Genomic DNA, 21,393 nt, shown 5'->3' with positions numbered 1-21,393 from the left:
GTATCTGCGCCCTCACACCGGAGCATCTGCGCCCTCACACCGGAGCATCTGCGCCCTCACACCGGAGTATCTGCGCCCTCACACCGGAGTATCTGCGCCCTCACACCGGAGTATCTGCGCCCTCACACCGGAGTATCTGCGCCCTCACACCGGAGTATCTGCGCCCTCACACCGGAGTATCTGCGCCCTCACACCGGAGTATCTGCGCCCTCACACCGGAGTATCTGCGCCCTCACACCGGAGTATCTGCGCCCTCACACCGGAGTATCTGCGCCCTCACACCGGAGACTCATCAACTGTCCCCAATCATCTTTATGAGCGTCAGGAGACCTAAACAAAACACAACAGTGAAGAAATTGGCTTTATGATTCTTCACTAATGTACGGACACATTTTTGTTTACGGTACTTTCAGGGAGATTTGGGGAAAGTGGCCGCTGATACTCAGAAACTACTACTTGTTGCTTTCTTTTTTCAGCGGGCTCGTTGGTCGAGGGGTATGATTCTCGCTTCGGGTTTGTTGGTTAAAGTATGTGAAACATCCCGGGTTCAAATCCCGGACGAGTTCTCATTTTACCCCCCAGACTTTTGATCTTGAGCTGCTGTTCAAACTGGCAGGGTGTTTGGAGGTATCTCAATGATCTCACGTCCTCTGAATGCATTCTACTTGCAATTGCAATTGACCTTGAAACCGCTCTCGGATTTCATCTCACTGAAGCAGAATGTGGCCGCTTTTTATCTGTCAGCGTGGAGGTGACGAGGTTGTGGTTGATAACCGCGGGCACACCTGTCCGGACATTGGTATTCAGAATGTACAAAATGCTGTCTCAAATACTCTGTTGTCATCCTGGGAGCTCTCGATTTCCATGCCCAACCTTTCCTCGAGTAAGAATGTGTCCAGTCTGTCCCCGAACTATCTCCTCACTCAAAGCCTCCCATTGCTCATTTACTGTTTTCCCTGCCAATTTTTGATTCCAATCCACCTGGACCCGATCCCTTTTCAACTCGCTGAAATTCGCTCTTCCCAGTTGAGTATTTTCATACCTGATTTTTCCTTGCATTTTCCATAACTACACTAAACCTGCTGCAAATGCTCCCCCAGAGAATCATGCTCCACTTGCCCCACTTCTTTCCCCGAAATAAATCCAACACTGCTTCCTTCCTCGTTGGGCTGAAAACATATGGATTAAGAAATTTCTCTTGTACACATTTCAGGAATTGCTCGCCCTCTTTGACTTTTACACTGCTATTTCCCAGTCTATATTCTGATAAATGAAGTTCACTTTTATCACTACTCTAAAATTATTGCATCTTTCTCCAATTTACCTGCCAATTTGCTCCTCTATCTCCTTCCCACTATTTGGTCCCCCTATAGAATGCATCCAGCAGCGTAATAGCTCGTCAATTGTTCCTTAATTCTAAACAAATAGATTCTGCCTTTGAACCCTTAAGCAGGGCGACCCTTTCTACCGCTGTAACAGTATTTTTGATCAATAGTGCCTGCTCCCCTCCAGCCCCGCCCCCCCCCCCCCTCCTTTTTATCCCCTGCCTTTCCTGAATACGTTGTAGCCTGGAATATCTAAGTGTCCACTCCTCCGCTTGTTTGAGCCAGGTCTCCATTATTGACACTATAACATAATTCCATGTTACCACTTGTGTCTGCAGCTCACCAACCTTATTTACCAAGTATGTTGAACACAACATCAGGGCATAAAGGTCGGACAAGTTCTAATGCCCAATTAAATGTTCTATACACTAATGTACGTAGCATAAGAAATAAAACAAGTGAATTAGAAGCGTAAATTCAGCTTATAGTGCATGACGTAGTGCTCATCACTGAGACCTGACGACAAACTGGGCATGACTGAGATAAATATTTCAAGTTATGAGCCGTTTGGAAAGGATAGGGACATTGGAAAAGGCGGTGGAGTAGCGATATTGATGAGGGATACTATTACTGCATTGGAAAGAAGAGATATCAGTAAAGGTGAGCACGCAGTAGAAAGGCTTTGCGTAGAAATGAGTAACAGAATAGAATACAAGACTTTGGTGGGAGTTGTTTATAGACTTCCGGATAGCAGTGAAAAAGTAACAGGATACACAAAAGCGGACAGGTTGTTAGGGGTCTGGAACTCACTGTCTGAAAGGGTGGTCGAGGCAGAAAACCTCAACTCATTTAAAAAGTACTTGGATGTTCATTTGAAGTGCCGTAATCTGCAGGGCTATGGACCAAGTGTTGGAAAGTGGGATTAAGTTGGATAGCTCTTTTTCGGCCGGCACAGACCCGATAGGCCGAATGGCTTCCTTCTGTTCTGTAACTTTCTATGATTCCATGATTCCGTGTGTGGGAAGGGATTCATTCAGTCATCTCACGTGCTGAGACACCAGGGAGTTCAAAAGTGACTGCAGGAGTTGGATTCTGCTGTTAATCCCATCCAGAACTGAACCATTTTCATTCTGACATTTCGGGTTTGTTTCTTCTGATGTTAATAACCCCTATAACTGGGCTGGAGTTTAATTTTCTGGATATCTGTTGAATAAATCAGCTTTGTTTTAAACATCTTGTTGTAGATTTTGGTCTTTCCCACTTGAGTGTTTAGCATCACCTGACTGGAGCTCAGAAAGGACAATCTGGGGGCAGGATCGTCCGGTGGGAAAAGAACTTCAACCTGGACACAGTCCTTCAGGGCCACACTGAGAGGGGCAAACGGCACTTTGGTCTTTCTTGTCTCTGTTCACTGATAGCAAAGTGGCCGTGCGGCATCCAGTCTAAAAATGACTGTGGTAATTATTCTATGAAGATTTTACCTCTTTGTCTGACAGTCCTGAGTCGACCATTTAAGGCAGGCGTTAACTCATTTAAAATAAACCCGCTTAAAATAAATGGTTTATGAATTGTGATTTCCGTGAAGCCAATGTTCCATTCCTTTATATGATTGATGTGCCTGCTCTCCAACCGCAGGGTAAATGGTGGAATATCAGCCCTGCTCAGCCGGCAATGATCACGGTACATTTTCTTGCAGACAAAACACACATTGAAACCCTGGAACTTTGAGGTGATGAATCCTTAGGGAAAATAAAATTAGGGCTCAAACCATCAAACCTTCGCGTCAAACGATAGCACCACGAGACAGGTGAAGAATTTACCGACTGAACCAATAATTCACTCAGCTAACCTTTGAGGTTGCAGTGACCAATATAACATTTGTCTACTGTCAGTCCAAAATGAATGAATGATTGAAGCTTGCAGGAGTGAAAATCCAACGAGCCGGTCTTCACTCTCAAATTAGCAACTATGAAGTTAAGAGAAACGTGCCGGATAAATACTCGATTTCAGCGCGGTGACACTGGGCCAGAGTAAAGTTCAGTTAATATGATCGCCGAGTGGCGAGAGGGTGGATTTGGAACTCCTGAGCGACTGCACTGCGCATTTTCCAGATCCGCTTGGAGCACCAATCCCTTCAATTCATCACTTACAGGGACAATTCGATTCTCGGTTTCTTTTCCCTGACGCTTGGCGAGATCTTAAAAATTTGAAGCGACCAATATCAAAGCGAACCTCGTCACCGACATGCTCACAGATACAAAGCGGACACACTCTGCTTCAGTGAGATGAAAGCCCAGAGCGGTTTCAAGGTCGAATGCAATTGAAAGCAAAGCTCGTTCAATGAAAGTGCAGGTCTTTGAGGTGCATTTAAAGTCCTGATTGTTTGAACTGAACTTCTTCCGAAGGTGCTTGAGATTCAGGTGGATTGATTTGGGGACTTCTTTCCACTCTTTGCAAAAGTTTGAACCGCAGGTCATGATCAAAAGTCGAGGGTTAAATTTGGGCTTGTCCGCGCTTTGACTCTCGAATCATACCCCGACCTCAACCAGCCCAGAAACAAGAACGTGTCCTTGTATTGACGTGTTTCGGTCACATTCCATGAGAGGTCGATCTGAAAAATGAAGGGGCATTTTTGAAGAGCCATTCTGATCAGTTCTGTGTTGGCTCCTGAACAAGGACAAACACCGCACTGTCTGTTTTCGCATGTCAGATTCACTGAACATAATAAATTACATAAAGGCGCCGCTGTTTACTAGACAGGCGCTTTAACCAACTAAGCCACGGAGCCAATTCCTGATATCGGTTTTCACCTCCTCTCATTAATATCTATCAGCCACACGTCACATTCTGTTGGGGGCTCAGACTGTTCCATCTTTGTCTCTTTCGCTTGCCCGTTTCCCTGTGAATCCCGCTGCTGCCTGCGCTTCAGGCTGTGTTTATCTGTGTGTGTCCATCAGTGCGTTGATACACGGATGGATATGTTTGCTTGTGTTTGTTTGTTACATTAAATAAATTAGAGGATCAGACAATTCTCACTCTGACACTGAAGAACTAATTAAGCAAATTTCACAGCGAAGTGTTTGTTATCGTGGTGCTGAAATTTAAAAAAAATCTGAAGAGGTGCAAAAAGGGAAAAGGAGAAAAACTTGTGAAGGAAAATACGGACAACTCTCACGGTATTTACAGTATGCAAAGAGAAAGAAGGGTGACTTAGAGTAATGTGGGCCCCTGAAAGACGGATGGGGGCGATATTGTAATTGAAAATCAGGAAATGGCAGACTTGCTAAATACTCACAGAAAAGGATGAGGGTAATATACCAGAGACACGAGGAAAACTGAAAATAAATCAAGGGGATTCAGTGTAAGTAAAATAATGGTAATGGAGAAAGTAATTGGACTAAAGATAAACAAATCTCCAGGACCTGATGGTTACCATCCCAGGGGATTAAAAGGAATCGGTGAGGAAATTGTACATGCTTTCGTCATGATCGTTCAAAACCCCCTAGAATCAGGAATTGTTCCATGGATTGAAAAATTGGCAATGTCACTCCATTATTTAGGAAGGGGAGGAGAGATAAAGTAGAAAATTACAGACCTATTATTCTGGCGTCTGTTGTGGGGAATTTACCAGCATCTGTCATTAGGGAAAGAATGACTGAGCGCTTGGATACACATGAATTGATCAGAGAGAGCCAGCATGGATTTGTAAAGGCGAAGGCAAGTCCACCGAAACTAGTTGAACTTTTTGAAGATATAATAACGTGGTAGATAATGGAGTGTCTATGGGTGTTATATGTATATTGACTTCCAGAGGCATTCGATAAGGTGCCACATAAGAGACTGTTAACACAAATGGGAGCACATGGAAATTAAAACAACCCATTGACATGGGTAGGGAGTTGGTTGGGAGGTAGGAGACAGAGAGTAGGGATAATGGATCTGTGCTCAAATTGACAGGATGTGATTAGTGGTGTCCCCCAGGGATCTGTACCGGGGCATCAGCTTTTTACTATATGGATAAATGACGTAGATGAATGAATGAGTGCCGTCTATCCAAGTTTGTCGACGGCACCAAGTTAGGTGGCACAGTGAGTAGTGCAGGTCGGAGCATAAAGTTATAAGGGAAATTGATAGATTAAGTGAGTTGGTAAAACTGTGGCAGATGGAGCTTACATAGAATTACATAGAATGTACATCTCAGAAACAGGCAATTCGGCCCAACTAGACTATGCCGGTGTTTATGCTGCAGACGAACCTCCTCCAACCCCTCTTCATCTAACCTTATGAGCAAACCCTTATATTCCTTTCTCCTCCATGTGTTTATCTAGCTTCCCCGTAAACTCATCCATGCTATTCGTCTTAACTACTTCTTGAGGTAGCGAGTTGCACATTCTAGCGAGTCTCTGGGTATATATGGTTCTCTTGAATGCCATATTGGATTATTTAGTGACTATCCTTTATTTATTGCCCCAAGTTTTGGAATCCTCACCACCAAAAGTTCAAACACCTTATCTTCATCTGACCTATCAAACCCTTGCATAATCTTGAAGTCCAATATGAGGTCAGCCCTCAGCCTTCTCATTCCTATGGCAAAGAGCCCCAGTCTGTTCAATCTTACAATATGGGGAAGTATGAACTGTGGACCTAAGCAAGATAGGTTAGAATATTTTCTAACTGGTGAGAAGCGAGGAACTGTGAAGGAGGAAAAATGTTTAAGGGTCCAAGTGCAGAAATCACTAAATGTCAGTCGACATTTACAAAAAATAACCCAAAAGGCTAATGGAATGTTGGCCTTTATCTTAAGGGAGCTGGAATTCAAAGGGGTGGAAGTTATGTTACAGATATATAAACTCTGCTGAGGCCACATTTAGAGTCCTGCATTCAGTTCTGAGCACCACACCTCAGGGAGGATATATTGGCCTTGGAGGGGGTGCAACGCAGATTCACCAGAATGATACCGGGACTAAAATAGTTAAGTTATGCGGGACAGGTTGCACAGAGAAGGTTTGCATTTCCTTGTGTATAGAAGATTAAGTGATGATGTAATCGAGTTGTTGAAGGTGATTCAATGAGCCAATGGTGTGTGTGTGAGCTGTGAAAGAGCTTGAAATACCAATCCTCTCCACCACTGGGGACTGAGTCTTCCAACAGACAGGGATTTTCACTCGTGCAAGTTTCATCCACATTTTCTGCTCTTCATTTCTCCGACTTGCTTGTTGCGCCTTTCCCTTCAATTCAGGACTTACAGGAAAAACTCGATTCTGCGGTCACATGGTGAGATTTTTAATAATTGAAATCGACCCTTATCAACCCCAATATCGTCACCTACACGTGTGACGAATGCAAAGCGGCTTCTATCGCGGTTTTGTTGCACAACTCGTTCAAAGATACTGTCGGTAATTGGAGGATCTTTCACGTCATGACACGAATATAACAGTTCGCACTGCCGTTTTCCGCAAGACGCTTCAGATTCATGTGGAATGATTTCGGTCTGGCGGTTAAATCCGTTCCCTCTTCACAAATCCGCCTTTGACCCCGGGACTTTTAGTAATAACCACACCGAACTGGTTTGTCCTGTATTTTACATTACTTTCTAAATATTACAGATAAGCGGAGCACTTGATCTGTCACAGCTGTGACTTTGACTTTTCTCCCTCTCCTCCAGATCTCCCCGTCAACTGCCACTAACCACAATCTTCTGTCAAACTTCTCCATCAGAAAGTTCCGAACCTCGGTTTTTAAATGAAATAACGCCCATCTCTTCAATCAACGACAGCCCAGAGAGAGTTTCTTAGTTTCAGCTCCCAATTTCCCCAAATCCTCAAAGTAGCATGAAAATAATTGTCCTTAAGTTAATAATAATAATATAATTAAAAGTTCTTATGGTCTGGGGTTTTGTTTCAGATGCCACGGCTTTTAACGGTCACTGCGGATGTTTAACGATTCGCCTCTTGGTTGGAGGCTTCTGTGTGGGAAAGATCACGAAGCGATAATTGAGAGACCGAGGATGAAGCTGTTTGATGCGAGCACTGGTGACACAGACCGTGCGCGGCTCCAGTGGTGCAATCGGTCAGCGCGCGTTATTTCTATAATAATTATACCCTCGAGAAATGCTGGGGTTGTGAATTTCAGCTCCATCTAAAGTTGTTGAACCTTCTAAACATTTTTGATTGGAGTTCAAGGTACAACTGGTTCCATAACGCATCGACTTCTTCATGTCCCCATGTGGGCACTGAGGCTCCTCTGGCCTCCCGTCTTGCAACAGCAGGTGAGAGTTTATTTGTTCATAGGGGGAGAGAGGGCGATTGGCGACAGCTGAAATGGTAAAGCGGCAGGCACGAGATGTTCAAATCTGAAGAACCAAAACACAATTCTTCTTTCCGTGAAGCAGGTATTCATCGGTTTGAAGTGTCGTGAAGGGAAAATTCGGGAGGCAAATCTGTTGCCTGGTGTCACGGTGTAACGGGTGAAATTATTCAGCTTTCAATTGTTGATCGGCTGAAATGTCGAGAGGCATTTTCCAGCTCCCGTGTGGAACAAGTTTAGCTTTTGAGCCATTGGGTAAAGTGTTTTATTTTTATTGCTGCTGAGGAATGACAAGACATTTTGTACAAACAAGAAGAATTGCAAAATCACGAGTTCACTGTCCATGTTTCTTACATCATGTTCAACAGAAACAAGGATTCTCCTCAACACGTTGCTGAAAATTGGATGAAAGGGATACTCCCCAAATTCGACAGCGACAAGGATAATTCTGAGTCCTACCATGAATCTGTATGATGGAAACCAATTTGACAGCGAGCCTGAATAGCTCAGTCGGTAGAGCATCAGACTTTTAAAACAGGTAGTGATCTGAGGGTCCAGGGTTCAAGTCCCTGTTCAGGCTAAAAGTTTTAAAACAGCTGGCAAGTTCTGCTTTTCCAGCGGACCAATATCAGCGAAAGGAGCAAGAGTTGGCCATGAAGTCCCTGGAGCCTGCTTCGCCATTTGATAAGGTCATCGCTGATCTTCGACCTCAACTCCACTTTACCGACCTATCCCCATATCCCTTGAGTTCTTTTGTGTCCAAAAATCTATCTACCTCAGTTTTGAATCTATTCAATGGCTCAGCATCCACAGGCCTCTGGGGTGGAGAATTCCAATGATTCACAACCCTCTCAGTGAAGAAATCTCTCTACAAAATGGCCGGCCCCTTATCTTGAGATTATAACCATTAGTTCTAGACTCTCCAGCGTGAGGAAACAATATCCCAGTATGTACCCTGTCAAGCCCTCTAAGAATTTTATATGTTTCAATGAGATCACCTCATTATTGTAAACTGCAGAGAATATAGGCTCATTCTACTCAATCTCTCCTCACAGGACAACCCTCTTATCCCAGGAATCAATCTAGTGAACCTTTGTTGCACCCACCCGAAGACAAGTGCATCGATCCGCAGATAAGGAGATCTGCCAGGTGAATTAGATGTTTGTTGCAAACACGGAGAATTAATGAAACCAAGACTTCCCTGCAGAGCAAGGAGTTGGAAAGAAAGATGCTGGGCATTGAGAGGCGAAGGATTTTGTATGTTGCAGGATGAATGGACAAAAGGATCTCAACTCCCTGCTTCTTTTCTACACTGATAAATCGAGACAAAAATATAATCTCCGTGCTTCTTTCAGATAATGAATGTCTGAATGCTCAAGAGATCACTGATCCAAGCCAATTATCTCCACTCGCACTCTTCTTCCACGTTGCTTAGCTTTGAAATTGTGCATTTTTTCACACTGGGATTCAACTTGAAGAAAACGAAGCTGTGATCAGCTGGTGTTGTTCAGGAAACGGAGTGCAAGAAGACACATAAAAAGCCAATGATAACAGTGACTGTTCGAACACTGTGAGCTACAGTTAAAGATTAGCAACATTTAAAGTGTCAGGCAGCAGATATTTTCCAAGTCATGACAGAAACATATAAGATTGTGAAGGGTCTTGATCGGGTGGATGCAGTAAGGATGTTCCCAAAGATGGGTGAAACTAGAACTAGGGGGCATAATCTTAGAATAAGGCGCTGCTCTTTCAAAACTGAGATGAGGAGAAACTTCTTCACTCAGAGGGTGGTAGGTCTGTGGAATTTGCTGCCCCAGGAAGCTGTGGAAGCTACATCATTAGATAAATTTAAAACAGAAATAGACAGTTTCCTAGAAGTAAAGGGAATTAGGGGTTATGGGGAGCGGGCAGGAAATTGGACATGAAGCTGAGTTCGGATCGGTCAATGCCCTGTGGGTGGCGGAGAGGGCCCAGGGGCTATGTGGCCGGGTCCTGCTCCGACTTCTTGTGTTCTTTAGATTTGTGGTTGGGATCAGATCAGCCATGATCTTATTGAATGGCGGAGCAGGCTCGAGGGGCCGATTGGCCTACTCCTGCTCCAATTTCTTCTTATGTTCTTAGAAATGGCAAGAAAATTTCACACTCTGGATCTTGACCCTTCCCCTGGGATTCTCACTTTGAACAAGTGGGATTTGTTTTGAGACAGGATGTCCCAGCTCTCCACCTTTAAAGGGACAAGGACAGGACCAGATGTGCTGAATGGCATTTCTTTTTGACTTCACTGCAGTGCCTAGAAACCCTGCTCACTATGGTCTGTGTGTGTTTGATGGGACAGCATAGAGGGTGTGGAGGCAGCTTTACTCTGTATCTAACCCGGGCTGTCCCTGCCCTGAGAGTGTTTGACGGGGCAGTGTAGAGGGAGCTTTACTCTCTATCTAACCCGTACTGTCCCTGCCTTGGGAGAATTTGATGGAACAGTGTAGAGGGAGCATTACTCTGTGTCTAACCTGTGCTGTAGGTATCCTGGGTGTGTATGATAGGGCAGTCCTGAGGGAGCTTTACTCTGTATCTAACCCGTACTGTACATACCCCAGGAGTGTTTGATGGGACAATTTAGAAGGTACTTTACTTTGTATCTAACTCGTGCTGTACATACCCGAGGAGGGTTTGGTGGTACAGTGAAGAGGGAGCTTTACTCTATATGTAACGCGTGCTGTACCTGCCCTGGGCGTGTTTGATGGTGCAGTGCAGAGGGTCTTTAGTCTGTATCTAACCCGTGCTGTACCTGACTGGAGAGTGTTGACACTGGGTGCTCACCTCGATGAGAACAACATTTAACCCGAAGATGATAAGATAAACCCATCTGCTCCTCCCCTGTACACAGACCTTGGGAGACATTGAGTGTACCTAACATATTTAGACAATGCCCATAATCAAATTTTGAACACCTCCCTCAGATCTCCCCTTACCGTTCTTTGTCCTATGAAAAGAGTCCCAGTTTCTCTAATCTCTCCTCATATCTAAAGTCTCTCGTCACTGATATTTCACATTTCAGTGAATCTCTTCTGCACTCTCTCCATGGCCTTGACATTTTCCCGAGTGTAAGATCCCCAAAACTTGACACAATATTCTAACCGCAGCCTAACCAATAACTTGTACAGGTTTACATGGCCTCTGTCCTTTTGTACTCTATACCCCGATTTGTAAAACCGAGGATCACATGTATTTTTCAACCACTTTATCAACTTGACCTCCCACTTTTAAAGGTTTGTGTATCTGAACACTTTGCAGGTTTAGAGATATTAACATAACATGGCTACAATACATTGACATTAAATGTCTGATGTAATGTGTATTATGGGAAAGAGAAGTTTAATCTGAGTTAGAAACTCAAACAGGCGCTTGACTGCAGGCAGGTCGTCATGGCAACACTAATCAGCCATTCCATTCCACAGAGTCGGCTGGTTGGAATCTCTAATCCGATAAGGGGAAGGAACAGGAATTCGTCTGTTATTAACCATAATGTAAACCTAAACCAGAGTGAGCAATATAGTAGATTAGATTGAATTGTGTGATGCTTATTTAATGAATATGAAATGTTATCTCCTGATGTCAAGAAGCATACAGGGTAAGATAAGGCAGAAAAGGAAAGCTCATGTCAGACACCGAGAGCTCAATAATACAGAAAGCCGAGAGGAGTATAAAAAGTGCAGGGGTGAAATTAAAAAGGAAATTAGGAAACCAAAGAGAGGGAATCAAAAAATATTGGCAAATTAAATCAAGGAAAATCCAAAGATGTTTAATAAATACATTAAGAACAAGAGGATAATGAAGGGAAGAGTAGGGACTTTTAGAGACCAAGAAAGGAACCTATGTGTGGAGGCGGATGATGTAGGTATGGTTCTTAATGAATACTTTGCTTCCGTCTTCACAAAAGAGAGGGATGGTGCAGACGTTGTAGTTAAGGAGAAGGAGTGTGAAATATTGGATGCGATAAACTTAGTGAGAGAAGCAGCATTGAGGGGTTCAGCATCTTTGAAAGTAGATAAATCATCAGAGAGGGATGAAATGTATCGCAGAGTGTTAAAAGAAGCAAGGGAGGAAATAACGGAGGCTCCGACCATCATTTTCCAATTCTCAGTGGATACAGGCGTGGTGCTGGAGGATTGGATGACTGCTAATGTTGTACTATTGTTTAAAAAGAGACCGAGGGACAGATCGAGTAATTACAGGCCAGTCAGTCTAACTTCGTTGGTGGGCAAGTTTAAGAATCAATTCTGAGGGACATGATAAACCATCACTTAGAAAGGCACGGAGTAATCAAGGACAGTCAGCGTGGATTTGTTATGGGAAGGTCGTGTCTGACTAACTTGATTGAATTTTTTGAGGAGGTAACAAGGAGAGTCGATGAGGGTAATGTATTTGATATCGTCTACATGGATTTTAGCAAGAGTTTTGACAAGATTGCACATGGCAGACTGGTCAAAAAAGTACAATCTCATGGGATCCAAGGCAAAGTTGCAAGTTGGATCCAAAATTGGCTCAGTGGCAGGAAGAAAAGGGTGATGATCGACTGGTGTTTTTATGACTGGAAGGCTGTTTCCAGTGGGGTTCCGCAGAACTCAGTACTCGGTCCCTTGCTTTTTGTGATGTTTATTAATGATTTGGACTTAAATGTAGGGGGCTTGATCAAGAAGTTTGCAGATGATACAAAATTGGCCGGATGGTTGATAGTGAGGAGGAAAGTGAAGGAAGATATCAATGGACTGGTCAGGGAGGCGGAAAAGTGGTAAATGGAATTCAATCCGGAGAAGTGTGAGGTAATGCATTTGGGGACGGCAAATAAGGCAAGGGAGCACAAATAAATGGGAGGATACTGAACGGTGTAGAAGACGTGAGGGACTTTGGAATGCATGTGCACAGATCCCTGAAGGTAGCATGACAGGTAGTTATGGTGGTTAAGAAGGCATGTGGAATACGTTCCTTTATTAGCCACGGCAGAGAATATAAGACCAGGGAGGTTATGCTGGAACTGTATTAAACAATGTTTAGTCCACAACTTGAGTACTGTGTAGAGTTCTGGTCACCACAATACAGGAAGGGTTTAATTTCACTAGAGAGGGTACAGGGGAGATTTACGAGGAGGTTGCCAGGACTGGATAATTTTAGCTATGAAGAAAGATTTATAGGCTGCGATTGTTCTCTTTGAAACAGAGGAGGCTGAGGAGTGATTTAATTGAGGTGTACAAATTTATGTATGGCCGAGATAGAGTGGATAAGAAGGACAGATTTCCCTTAGCAGAGAGGTCAGTAAACAAGGGGCAGGGCATAGATTTAAAATGATTGGTAGAAGGATTATTGAGGAGCTGATGAAAACATTTTTCACCCAGAGGGTGGTTGGTGTCTGGAAGTCACTGCCTGAAAGGGTGGTCGAGGCAGGAATCCTCAACTCATTTAAAAGGTACCCGGATATGCACCTGACGTGCCGTGACCTACAAGGTTATGGACCAAGTGCTGGAAAGTGGGATTCGGCTGGGTGGCTCATTTTCGGCTGGCGCAGACACGTAAGGCCAAATGGCCTCGTTCTGTGCCATAAATTTTCTATGATTCTATGATTCTAATTAACAGTAAACAGGGTAGTTTAGGGTTCATGAGAACACGACTGAAGAAAAGTAACTGCTGGGAACCAAGCAATGTGTCTTTGTTAACCACAGATTAGGGAAGTTCCAGCTTCACTGACAGAGATGGATCACAACAGGGTGTAAAAGTGAGGGGCTACTGATGTAAGGGGCAGTTGGGACTGGAGACACCGGAGATCAAGCTCAGGGCGTCCGTGGTTCCATCCAGAGGACTGATCTCGTCTACACGGGGGATTTGCATGTTTACTCTGGTATGGTCGAGGGAAGAGAGTTTGCTCATATATTTCTTAATGAGGCTTTAATGTTGCTGACTCTCAGACTTGTTAATTAATAAGACAATGCATTGGTTAGAACCTTCCACCCCTCAGTCTCCCCGCTCCTCTACTTTTAAACTTTGACCATTTAGTGCACATTTCATCTCATGTTTACATCCCACCAGTCTGAAGAACATCCATTAACCACTCCTCTCTGTTTTCTGTCCTTTACACAACTTCCGATCCAAATTGCCTCATTCCCTTTAATACGGTAAGTATTAATTTTATCAACAAGCCTCCTGTCCGTCATCTCACCAAACACCCTTTCGCAATCAATGGGCACAACATTCACTGCATTTCCTTTATCAGCAGACTTGAGTTATCTCAAATGATCCATGTTGGCTGTTCTTAATTAATGTGTTTTTCTAACAAATGTTGAAATGTTTGCTCCACCTCATCTGGTTTCATCTGTTTCAAGACGCAACAGAAAGGTCGAGTTGTCTCCTGGAGTTTAAGATAAATTAGGTTTTAAAAATTATGTTTCAGGCAATGAGGGACGTCTGGGCTGAGACCGCCCATTCGGTGCCGCAACTCCCACCCCTCACACACTCCGATTGGTTGGAGGATCAACTCACCCCTCACCCCACCAGTCAATTTCCGCTCCTCCTTTTGGTCTGGAACTCTCCTTAATCACCAGGGCGGGATTAGTGTTGAGACTGACATCCTCAGGTGCAGTTCGAAAATAAACATTAATTGAACCCGTCAGTTGCAACATTTAATAACACGAAATTAATAAAAGTTACCTTAAAAAATATTTTCTGGAGTTCACCAAAGTGGTGGTGCGTCTACACTGTGTGTTTGTGCCGGTTTAAATGGCACAAAGAGCTGGGGTTTCAGTTTATTTTATTATTCTTGATCCATACGCGCTCTCTCTGCATCCAATGTCTTTGCTTTTTGGCCTGATATTAAGATCATTAATGGCGGCTGCATCACCCAGCATGCAGCGCGTTACAGATTGTGCCCTATCTGAATCAGTGGAGCACAGCGCGCAGGCGCAGTCTGACTCATTATCGGGCAGTGTGTCCTGAGCATGCGCGGTCAGTCGAGGCTGCGGGAGGAGCGCGTTCGGTGCAGGTGAGAGGATCGGAGCAAGAGGATCAATAAACCCCGGGGCCCGGGTCCGGGCTCAGGCCCAGGCTCAGGCTTCACAAACCCCGAGTGCGGCCCCAGACCCGAATATAAAACAGTGAACATTATCCCCCCTCACTACCCGCCGGTTTCCGGTTTCTCCCGTTTCGCTCCGGACCAACTCTCAACAAAAGGCCGCGGCCCCGCGCATGCGCGGTGTAAACTGGGAATTCTCAGGGAGCGTCTGTAAATGAAGGAGAAATGGTGATCAGTCAGGGAGCGTCTGTAAATGAAGGAGAAATGGTAATCGGTCAGGGAGGGTCTGCAAATGAAGGAGAAATGGTAATCGGTCAGGGAGGGTCTGTAAATGAAGGAGAAATGGTAATCGGTCAGGGAGGGTCTGTAAATGAAGGAGAAATGGTATTCGGTCAGGGAGGGTCTGTAAATGAAGGAGAAATGGTATTCGGTCAGGGAGCGTCTGTAAATGAAGGAGAAATGGTGATCATTCAGGGAGCATCGGTAAATGAAGGAGAAATGGTGATCGGTCAGGGAGCATCTAAATGAAGGAGAAATGGTGATCGGTCAGGGAGCGTCTGTAAATGAAGGAGAAATGGTGATCGGGCAGGGAGCGTCTGTAAATGAAGGAGAAATGGTGATCGGTCACGGAGCGTCTGTAAATGAAGGAGAAATGGTAATCGGTCAGGGAGGGTCTGTAAATGAAGGAGAAATGGTAATCGGTCGGGGAGGGTCTGTAAATGAAGGAGAAATGGTATTCGGTCAGGGAGCGTCTGTAAATGAAGGAGAAATGGTAATCGGTCAGGGAGGGTCTGTAAATGAAGGAGAAATGGTATTCGGTCAGGGAGGGTCTGTAAATGAAGGAGAAATGGTATTCGGTCAGGGGGAGTCTGTAAATGAAGGAGAAATGGTGATCATTCAGGGAGTATCGGAAAATGAAGAAGAAATGGTGATCACTTTTTCTTTCGTCATCCAGGGAGCTCTAGCTTTGGATGCTATTCCTTTCCTCCTCGTGGGAATCTGTCGACTCTCTACCAAACCCACTCCTCCTCGAAGGCCTCCCATTGTTCAATTACTGTTTTGTTGCCAATTTTTGATACCAATCCACCTGGACAAGATCCCTTTTTAACTCATGAAATTAGCCCTCCTCCAGTTAAGAATTTTCACATTTGACTGTCCCTTGTCCTTTTCCATAACTGTTCTAAACCGAATGAGATTATGATCACTGCTGCCCCACTGAAACATGCTCCACCTGCCCCACTTCATTCTCCACATCGAGCCCACTGCTGTACTCGCATTCACTCTCTCACATTCACTCTCTCACACTCTCTCACATTCACTCTTTCACATTCACTCTCTCACATTCACTCTCTCACATTCACTCTCACATTCACTCTCTCACAGTCACACTCTCACACTCACTCTCTCACACTCACTCTCTCACACTCACTCTCTCACATTCACTCTCTCACATTCACTCTCTCACCCTTTCACTCATGGTTTAGTACCACTGAAAGATGATTTGATGGGTTTGGATTTCAGCACAGCGAGGAGGGAGAGTGTGTGGGACGGGGATTTACAGCTTTGAGGAATGAGAGGAAAGAATGTTCCATAGAACGACGAGTTATGTGATCTGAATTTTTATCCTGTACTTACAGTGATAACTTTTATAATCTCCTTTCACAGGTTATTAGAAGGGGAGGATTTGCAGACAGGAAACTCAAACCAAAGACCACGTCAAGATCTGACAGAGTCACTCGATTCATCAGGACCTGAATATCATCGGCCTTTGAATGTGGAAGGAGAAATGTTTGTCTGTTCTATCTCTGGGAGAAGATTTCAAACATCAGTGTGAGTGGAAAAGCACCAAGACACACACACCCGAGTGAGAGTGTTCCAGTGCACTGACTGTGGAAAGAGCTTTAACCAGTTACATAGCCTGAAAAAACATCACACCATTCACAGCGGGGAGAAACTGTATACGTGTTGTGTGTGTGGACGAGGCTTCAACTGATCGTCCAACCTGGAGAGACACAAGGTCACCCGGACCACGGAAAAACCGTGGAAATGTGGGGACTGTGGGAAGGGATTCAATTACCCTTCACTGCTGGAAATTCATCGACGCAATCACACTGGGGAGAGGCCGTTCACCTGTTCCGTGTGTGGGAAGGGATTCACTCAGTCAGACAGCCTCCTGATGCACCAGCGATTTCACTCTGATAAGCGACCTTTTAAATGTTCGGACTGTGAGAAGAGGTTTAAAAGCAAAAGTAATCTGCTGACACACCAACGCATTCACACTGGGGAGAGACCGTTCATCTGCACCGTGTGTGGGAAGGGATTCACTCGGTCATCTCAGCTTCTATCACACCAGCGAGTTCACACTGGGGACAGCCCATTCACCTGCTCCGTGAGTAAGAATAGATTCACTCAGTCATCACACCTTCTGCAACACCAGCGAGTTCACTCTGATGAGAGACCTTTTAAATGTTCTGACTGTGAGAAGAGGTTTAAAAGCAAAAGTCATCTGCTGACACACCAACGCGCTCACACTGGGGAGAGGCCGTTCACCTGCTCCGTGTGTGGGAAGAGATTCACTCGGTCATCCATCCTGCTGGCACACCAGCGAGTTCACACTGGGGAGAGGCCGTTCTGCTGCTCCGTGTGTGGGAAGGGATTCACTCATTCATCATACCTTGTGCAACACCAGCAAGTTCACACTGATGAGAGACCTTTTAAATGTTCTGACTGTGGGAAGAGATTTAAAATCAGAAACGAACTGCTGAGACAACAGCGCACTCACACTGGGGAGAGGCCGTTCACCTGCTCCGTGTGTGGGAAGGGATTTACTTGGTCATCCACCCTGCTGAGACACCAGCGAGTTCACACTGATGAGAGACCTTTTAAATGTTCTGACTGTGAGAAGAGGTTTAAAAGCAAAAGGAATCTGCTGACACACCAACGCACTCACACTGGGGAGAGGCCGTTCACCTGCTCCGTGTTTGGGAAGAGATTCACTCGGTCATCCACCCTGCTGACACACCAGCGAGTTCACACTGGGGAGAGGCCGTTCATCTGCTCTGTGTGTAAGAAGAGATTCACTCATTCATCACACCTTCTGTCACACCAGCAAGTTCACACTGATGAGAGACCTTTTAAATGTCCTGACTGTGAGAAGAGATTTAAAATCAGAAACGAAATGGTGAGACACCAACGCAGTCACACTGGGGAGAGACCGTTCACCTGTTCCTTGTGTGAGAAGAGATTCACTCGGTCATCCAACCTTCTGCAACACCAGCGAGTTCACTCCGATGAGAGACCTTTTAAATGTCCTGACTGTGAGAAGAGATTTAAAATCAGAAACGAACTGCTGACACATCAACACATGCCCATTGGGGAGAGACTGTTCACCTGCTCCGTGTGTGGGAAGGGATTCACTCGATCATCCCACCTTCTGAGACATCAACTTGTTCACACTATTGAGTGACCTTTTAATTCACTGACTGTGAGAAGAGCTTTAAAAGCAGAAATGAACTGCTGACACATCAACACATGCCCATTGGGGAGAGACTGTTCACCTGCTCCGTGTGTGGGAAGGGATTCACTCAGTCATCACACGTGCTGAGACACCAGCGAGTTCACATATGACTGCAGGGGTTGGATTCTGCTGTTAATCACATCCAGGACTGAACCATGTTCATTCTGACAGTTAGGGTTTGTTTCTTCTGATGTCAATAACCCCTATAACTGGGCTGGAGTTTAATATTCTGGATATCTATTAAATAAATCAGATTTGTTTTAAACACCTTGTTGTAGATTTTAGTCTTTCCCACCTGAGTGTTTAGCATCACCTGACTGGAGCTCAGAAAGGACAATCTGGGGGGAGCAGAACTTCAGCCTGGACACAGTCCTTCAGGGCCACACTGAGAGGGGCAAACGGCACTTTGGTCTTTCTCATCTCTCTTCTCTGACAGCAAAGTCGCCGTGCGGAGTCCAGTCTAAAAATGACTGTGGTAATTATTCTATGAAGATTTAACCTGTTTGTGTGACAGTCCTGAGTCTACCATTTAAGGCAGGCGTTAACTCATTTAAAATAAACCCGTTAAAAATAAATGATTTAAAGTCTGCATCAAAATAGCAGTGGGAGGAGTTCACAGGAGCCTGTTAACTGCTGGTACAATTATACAACAGTCATTCGATCTCCAGATAAAAAAGGACCTGCAGTGTGTTTCCAGAATTCATGGTTTTATTGCTGTGTGCGTGTTAGACACCAGGATCACTAAAAATACACGACCCGGACCATCCAGAGGGTGGGGGCGATCCCGACAGTTACTCTGGGATCACTCCCACTGCGGAACTCCACCACTGACCCTGCTGAAGGTTGCAGGCTCAGGGAGTGGGGCCTCCAGGAGTGGACTGCAAGATAGCTGACAAATATATGCTGAGGTACCAGAGGAATCCTTACTAAGGAACCGTCTGGGGTTTTACTTGTCAGTGTGGGTCTAGCGGTGAATGATTCTTGACTCCCCGAACTGTCTTACAGTCAGATCAGGATGAATTCAGTTGACAGGAGAATTGGGACAAATATCACCCACAATCGAGGGAGACACAAGCAGCCATTAGAGAAGCTAAGAGATCTTTGAAAAGAAGATGGTGCACAAATGTGCTAATAATAGCAAACGCCTTTCCAGCTACATCAGGAGTCAGAAGACCATTAAAGATGGTTTAGGGCCACTGAAAGACAGTTCAGGGCTGATTCCCGGGCTATGGCAGAGCTGTTAAATGACTATTTCTCATCAGTCTACACTCCTGTAGATGATGCTCAGATTCCAGCTGTGGGATGTGCTGTCAACAATAACATCATAAATATTAAAATAGAAAGGGACGTGATCTTGGATAAAATATGAAATCTTAAAATAGGTTTAGCTCCAGGTCCAGATGATATTCACCCCCGGGTGTTTAAAGAGATGGGACGGGTGCTCTGTGAGCCCCTTGCCTGTATCCTCAACAGCTCAATAGAGTCAGCGATAGTCCCCTGAGATTAGAAGGTAGCTCACATAGTTCCAATTTTCATTATGGGGGACAAAATTGAACAGCAAAATTGAAGTCAATGGGAATCGGGGGAATACTCTCCAGTGGCTGGAGTCATACCTGGCACAAAGGAAGATGGTAGTGGTTGTTGGAGGCCAATCATCTCAGCCCCAGGACATTGCTGCAAGAGCTCCTGGGTCCAACCATTTTCAGCTGCTTCTTCAATGACCTTCCCTCCATCATAAGGTCAGGAATGGGGATGTTCACTGATGATTGCACAGGGTTCAGTTCCATTCCCAACCCCTCAGATAATGAAGCAGTCCGTGCCTGCATGCAGCAAGACCTGGTCAACATCCAGGCTTGGTCAGATAAGTGGCAAGCAACATTCGCGCCAGACAAGTGCCAGGCAATGACCATCTCCAACAAGAGAGAGTCTAACCATCTCCCCTTGACATTCAACGGCATTACCATCACCGAATCCCCCACCATCAACATCCTCGGGGTCACCATTGACCAGAAACTTTACTGGACCAGCCATATAAATACTGTGGCTACAAGAGCAGGTCAGAGGCTGGGTATTCTGCAGCAAGTGACTCACCTCCTGACTCCCCAAAGCCTTTCCACCATCTACAATGCACAAGTCAGGAGTATGATGGAATACTCTCCACTTGCCTGGATGAGTGCAGCTCCAACAACACTCAAGAAGCTCGACACCATCCAGGACAAAGCAGCCCGGTTGATTGGCATCCCATCCACCGAGCACCAATCACACATCCCACCACAAGATCTTTAATATCCCGTCTCATACCCGGCCACCATCCAATTTATCCTAATTTTTCCTCCATATCTTCCCATTTAGGGTGTCCGCCTGCTTTAGAGCCACGGATCCACTGCATTTCCGAATCAAATTGGGAACCTCTTGAAGTAAATCACTCTCCTCCTCACAGTTTATTATCCTCACTGTTCACTGCACTTTCAAGTTTGGAAATTGTGCCCTGTAGACCCAAGTCCAAGTCATTAATATATATCAAGAAAAGCAGTGGTCCCAGCACCGACCCCTGGGGAACACCACTGCGCACCTCCCTCCATTCTGAAAAACAACTGTTCACCACGACTCTCTGTTTCCTGTTATTGAGCCAATTCTGTATCAATGCTGCTACTGCCCCTTTTATTCCATGGGCTTTAATATTGATGACAAGCCTATTATGCGGCACTTTATCTAACGCCTTTTGAAAGTCCAAACACACCACATCAACTGCATTGCCCTCATCGACCCTCTCTGCTCCTTATCAAAAAACTCTATCAAGTTAGTTAAACACAATTTGCCTTTCACAAATCCGTGCTAGCTTTCCCGAATACTTGTCCAAGTTCCTGCTAATTCTATCCCGGATTATCGTTGCTAGAACTTTCCCCACGACCGAGGTTAAACTGACTGGTCTGTGGATGCTGGGTTTTATCTTTCACCCTTTCTTGAACAAGGGTGTAACATTTGCAATTCTCCAGTCCTCTGGCATCACCCCCATATCGAAGGATGTTTGGAAGATTATGGCCAGTACCTCTGCAATTTCCACCGTGACTTCGCTCAGCAACCGAGGATGCATCCCATCCGGACCAGGTGACGTTTCTACTTTAAGTCCAGCCAGCCTTTCAAGTACCTCCTCTTTATGAATTTTTAGCCAATCCAGTATCTCAACT

General features: G+C 45.0%; 1 protein-coding gene and 1 non-coding gene across 2 annotated transcripts in view; both read left to right on the top strand.

Annotated features, from left to right (window-relative positions):
• The window catches only part of LOC137336001 (zinc finger protein 551-like), a 49,233-nt gene extending 28,612 nt beyond the window's left edge, over window positions 1-20,621 (top strand). The window contains exons 3-4 of the mRNA XM_068001504.1: window positions 16,697-17,442; window positions 20,558-20,621. Of these exons, the coding sequence (XP_067857605.1) occupies window positions 16,697-17,442; window positions 20,558-20,621 (810 nt within the window). The remainder of the gene's footprint in view (window positions 1-16,696; window positions 17,443-20,557) is intronic.
• trnak-uuu (transfer RNA lysine (anticodon UUU)) lies at window positions 8,127-8,211 on the top strand. Its single transcript is given in 2 exon segments — window positions 8,127-8,163; window positions 8,176-8,211. It is a non-coding gene; the product is annotated as a tRNA-Lys (tRNA).
• Window positions 20,622-21,393: the final 772 nt, after the last annotated feature.

The sequence above is a fragment of the Heptranchias perlo genome, chromosome 20, assembly GCF_035084215.1.
Source record: "Heptranchias perlo isolate sHepPer1 chromosome 20, sHepPer1.hap1, whole genome shotgun sequence".
NCBI lineage: Eukaryota > Metazoa > Chordata > Chondrichthyes > Hexanchiformes > Hexanchidae > Heptranchias > Heptranchias perlo.
The sequence above is the reverse complement of the archived record's forward strand: the minus strand, read 5'-3'. Positions and strand labels throughout refer to the sequence as shown.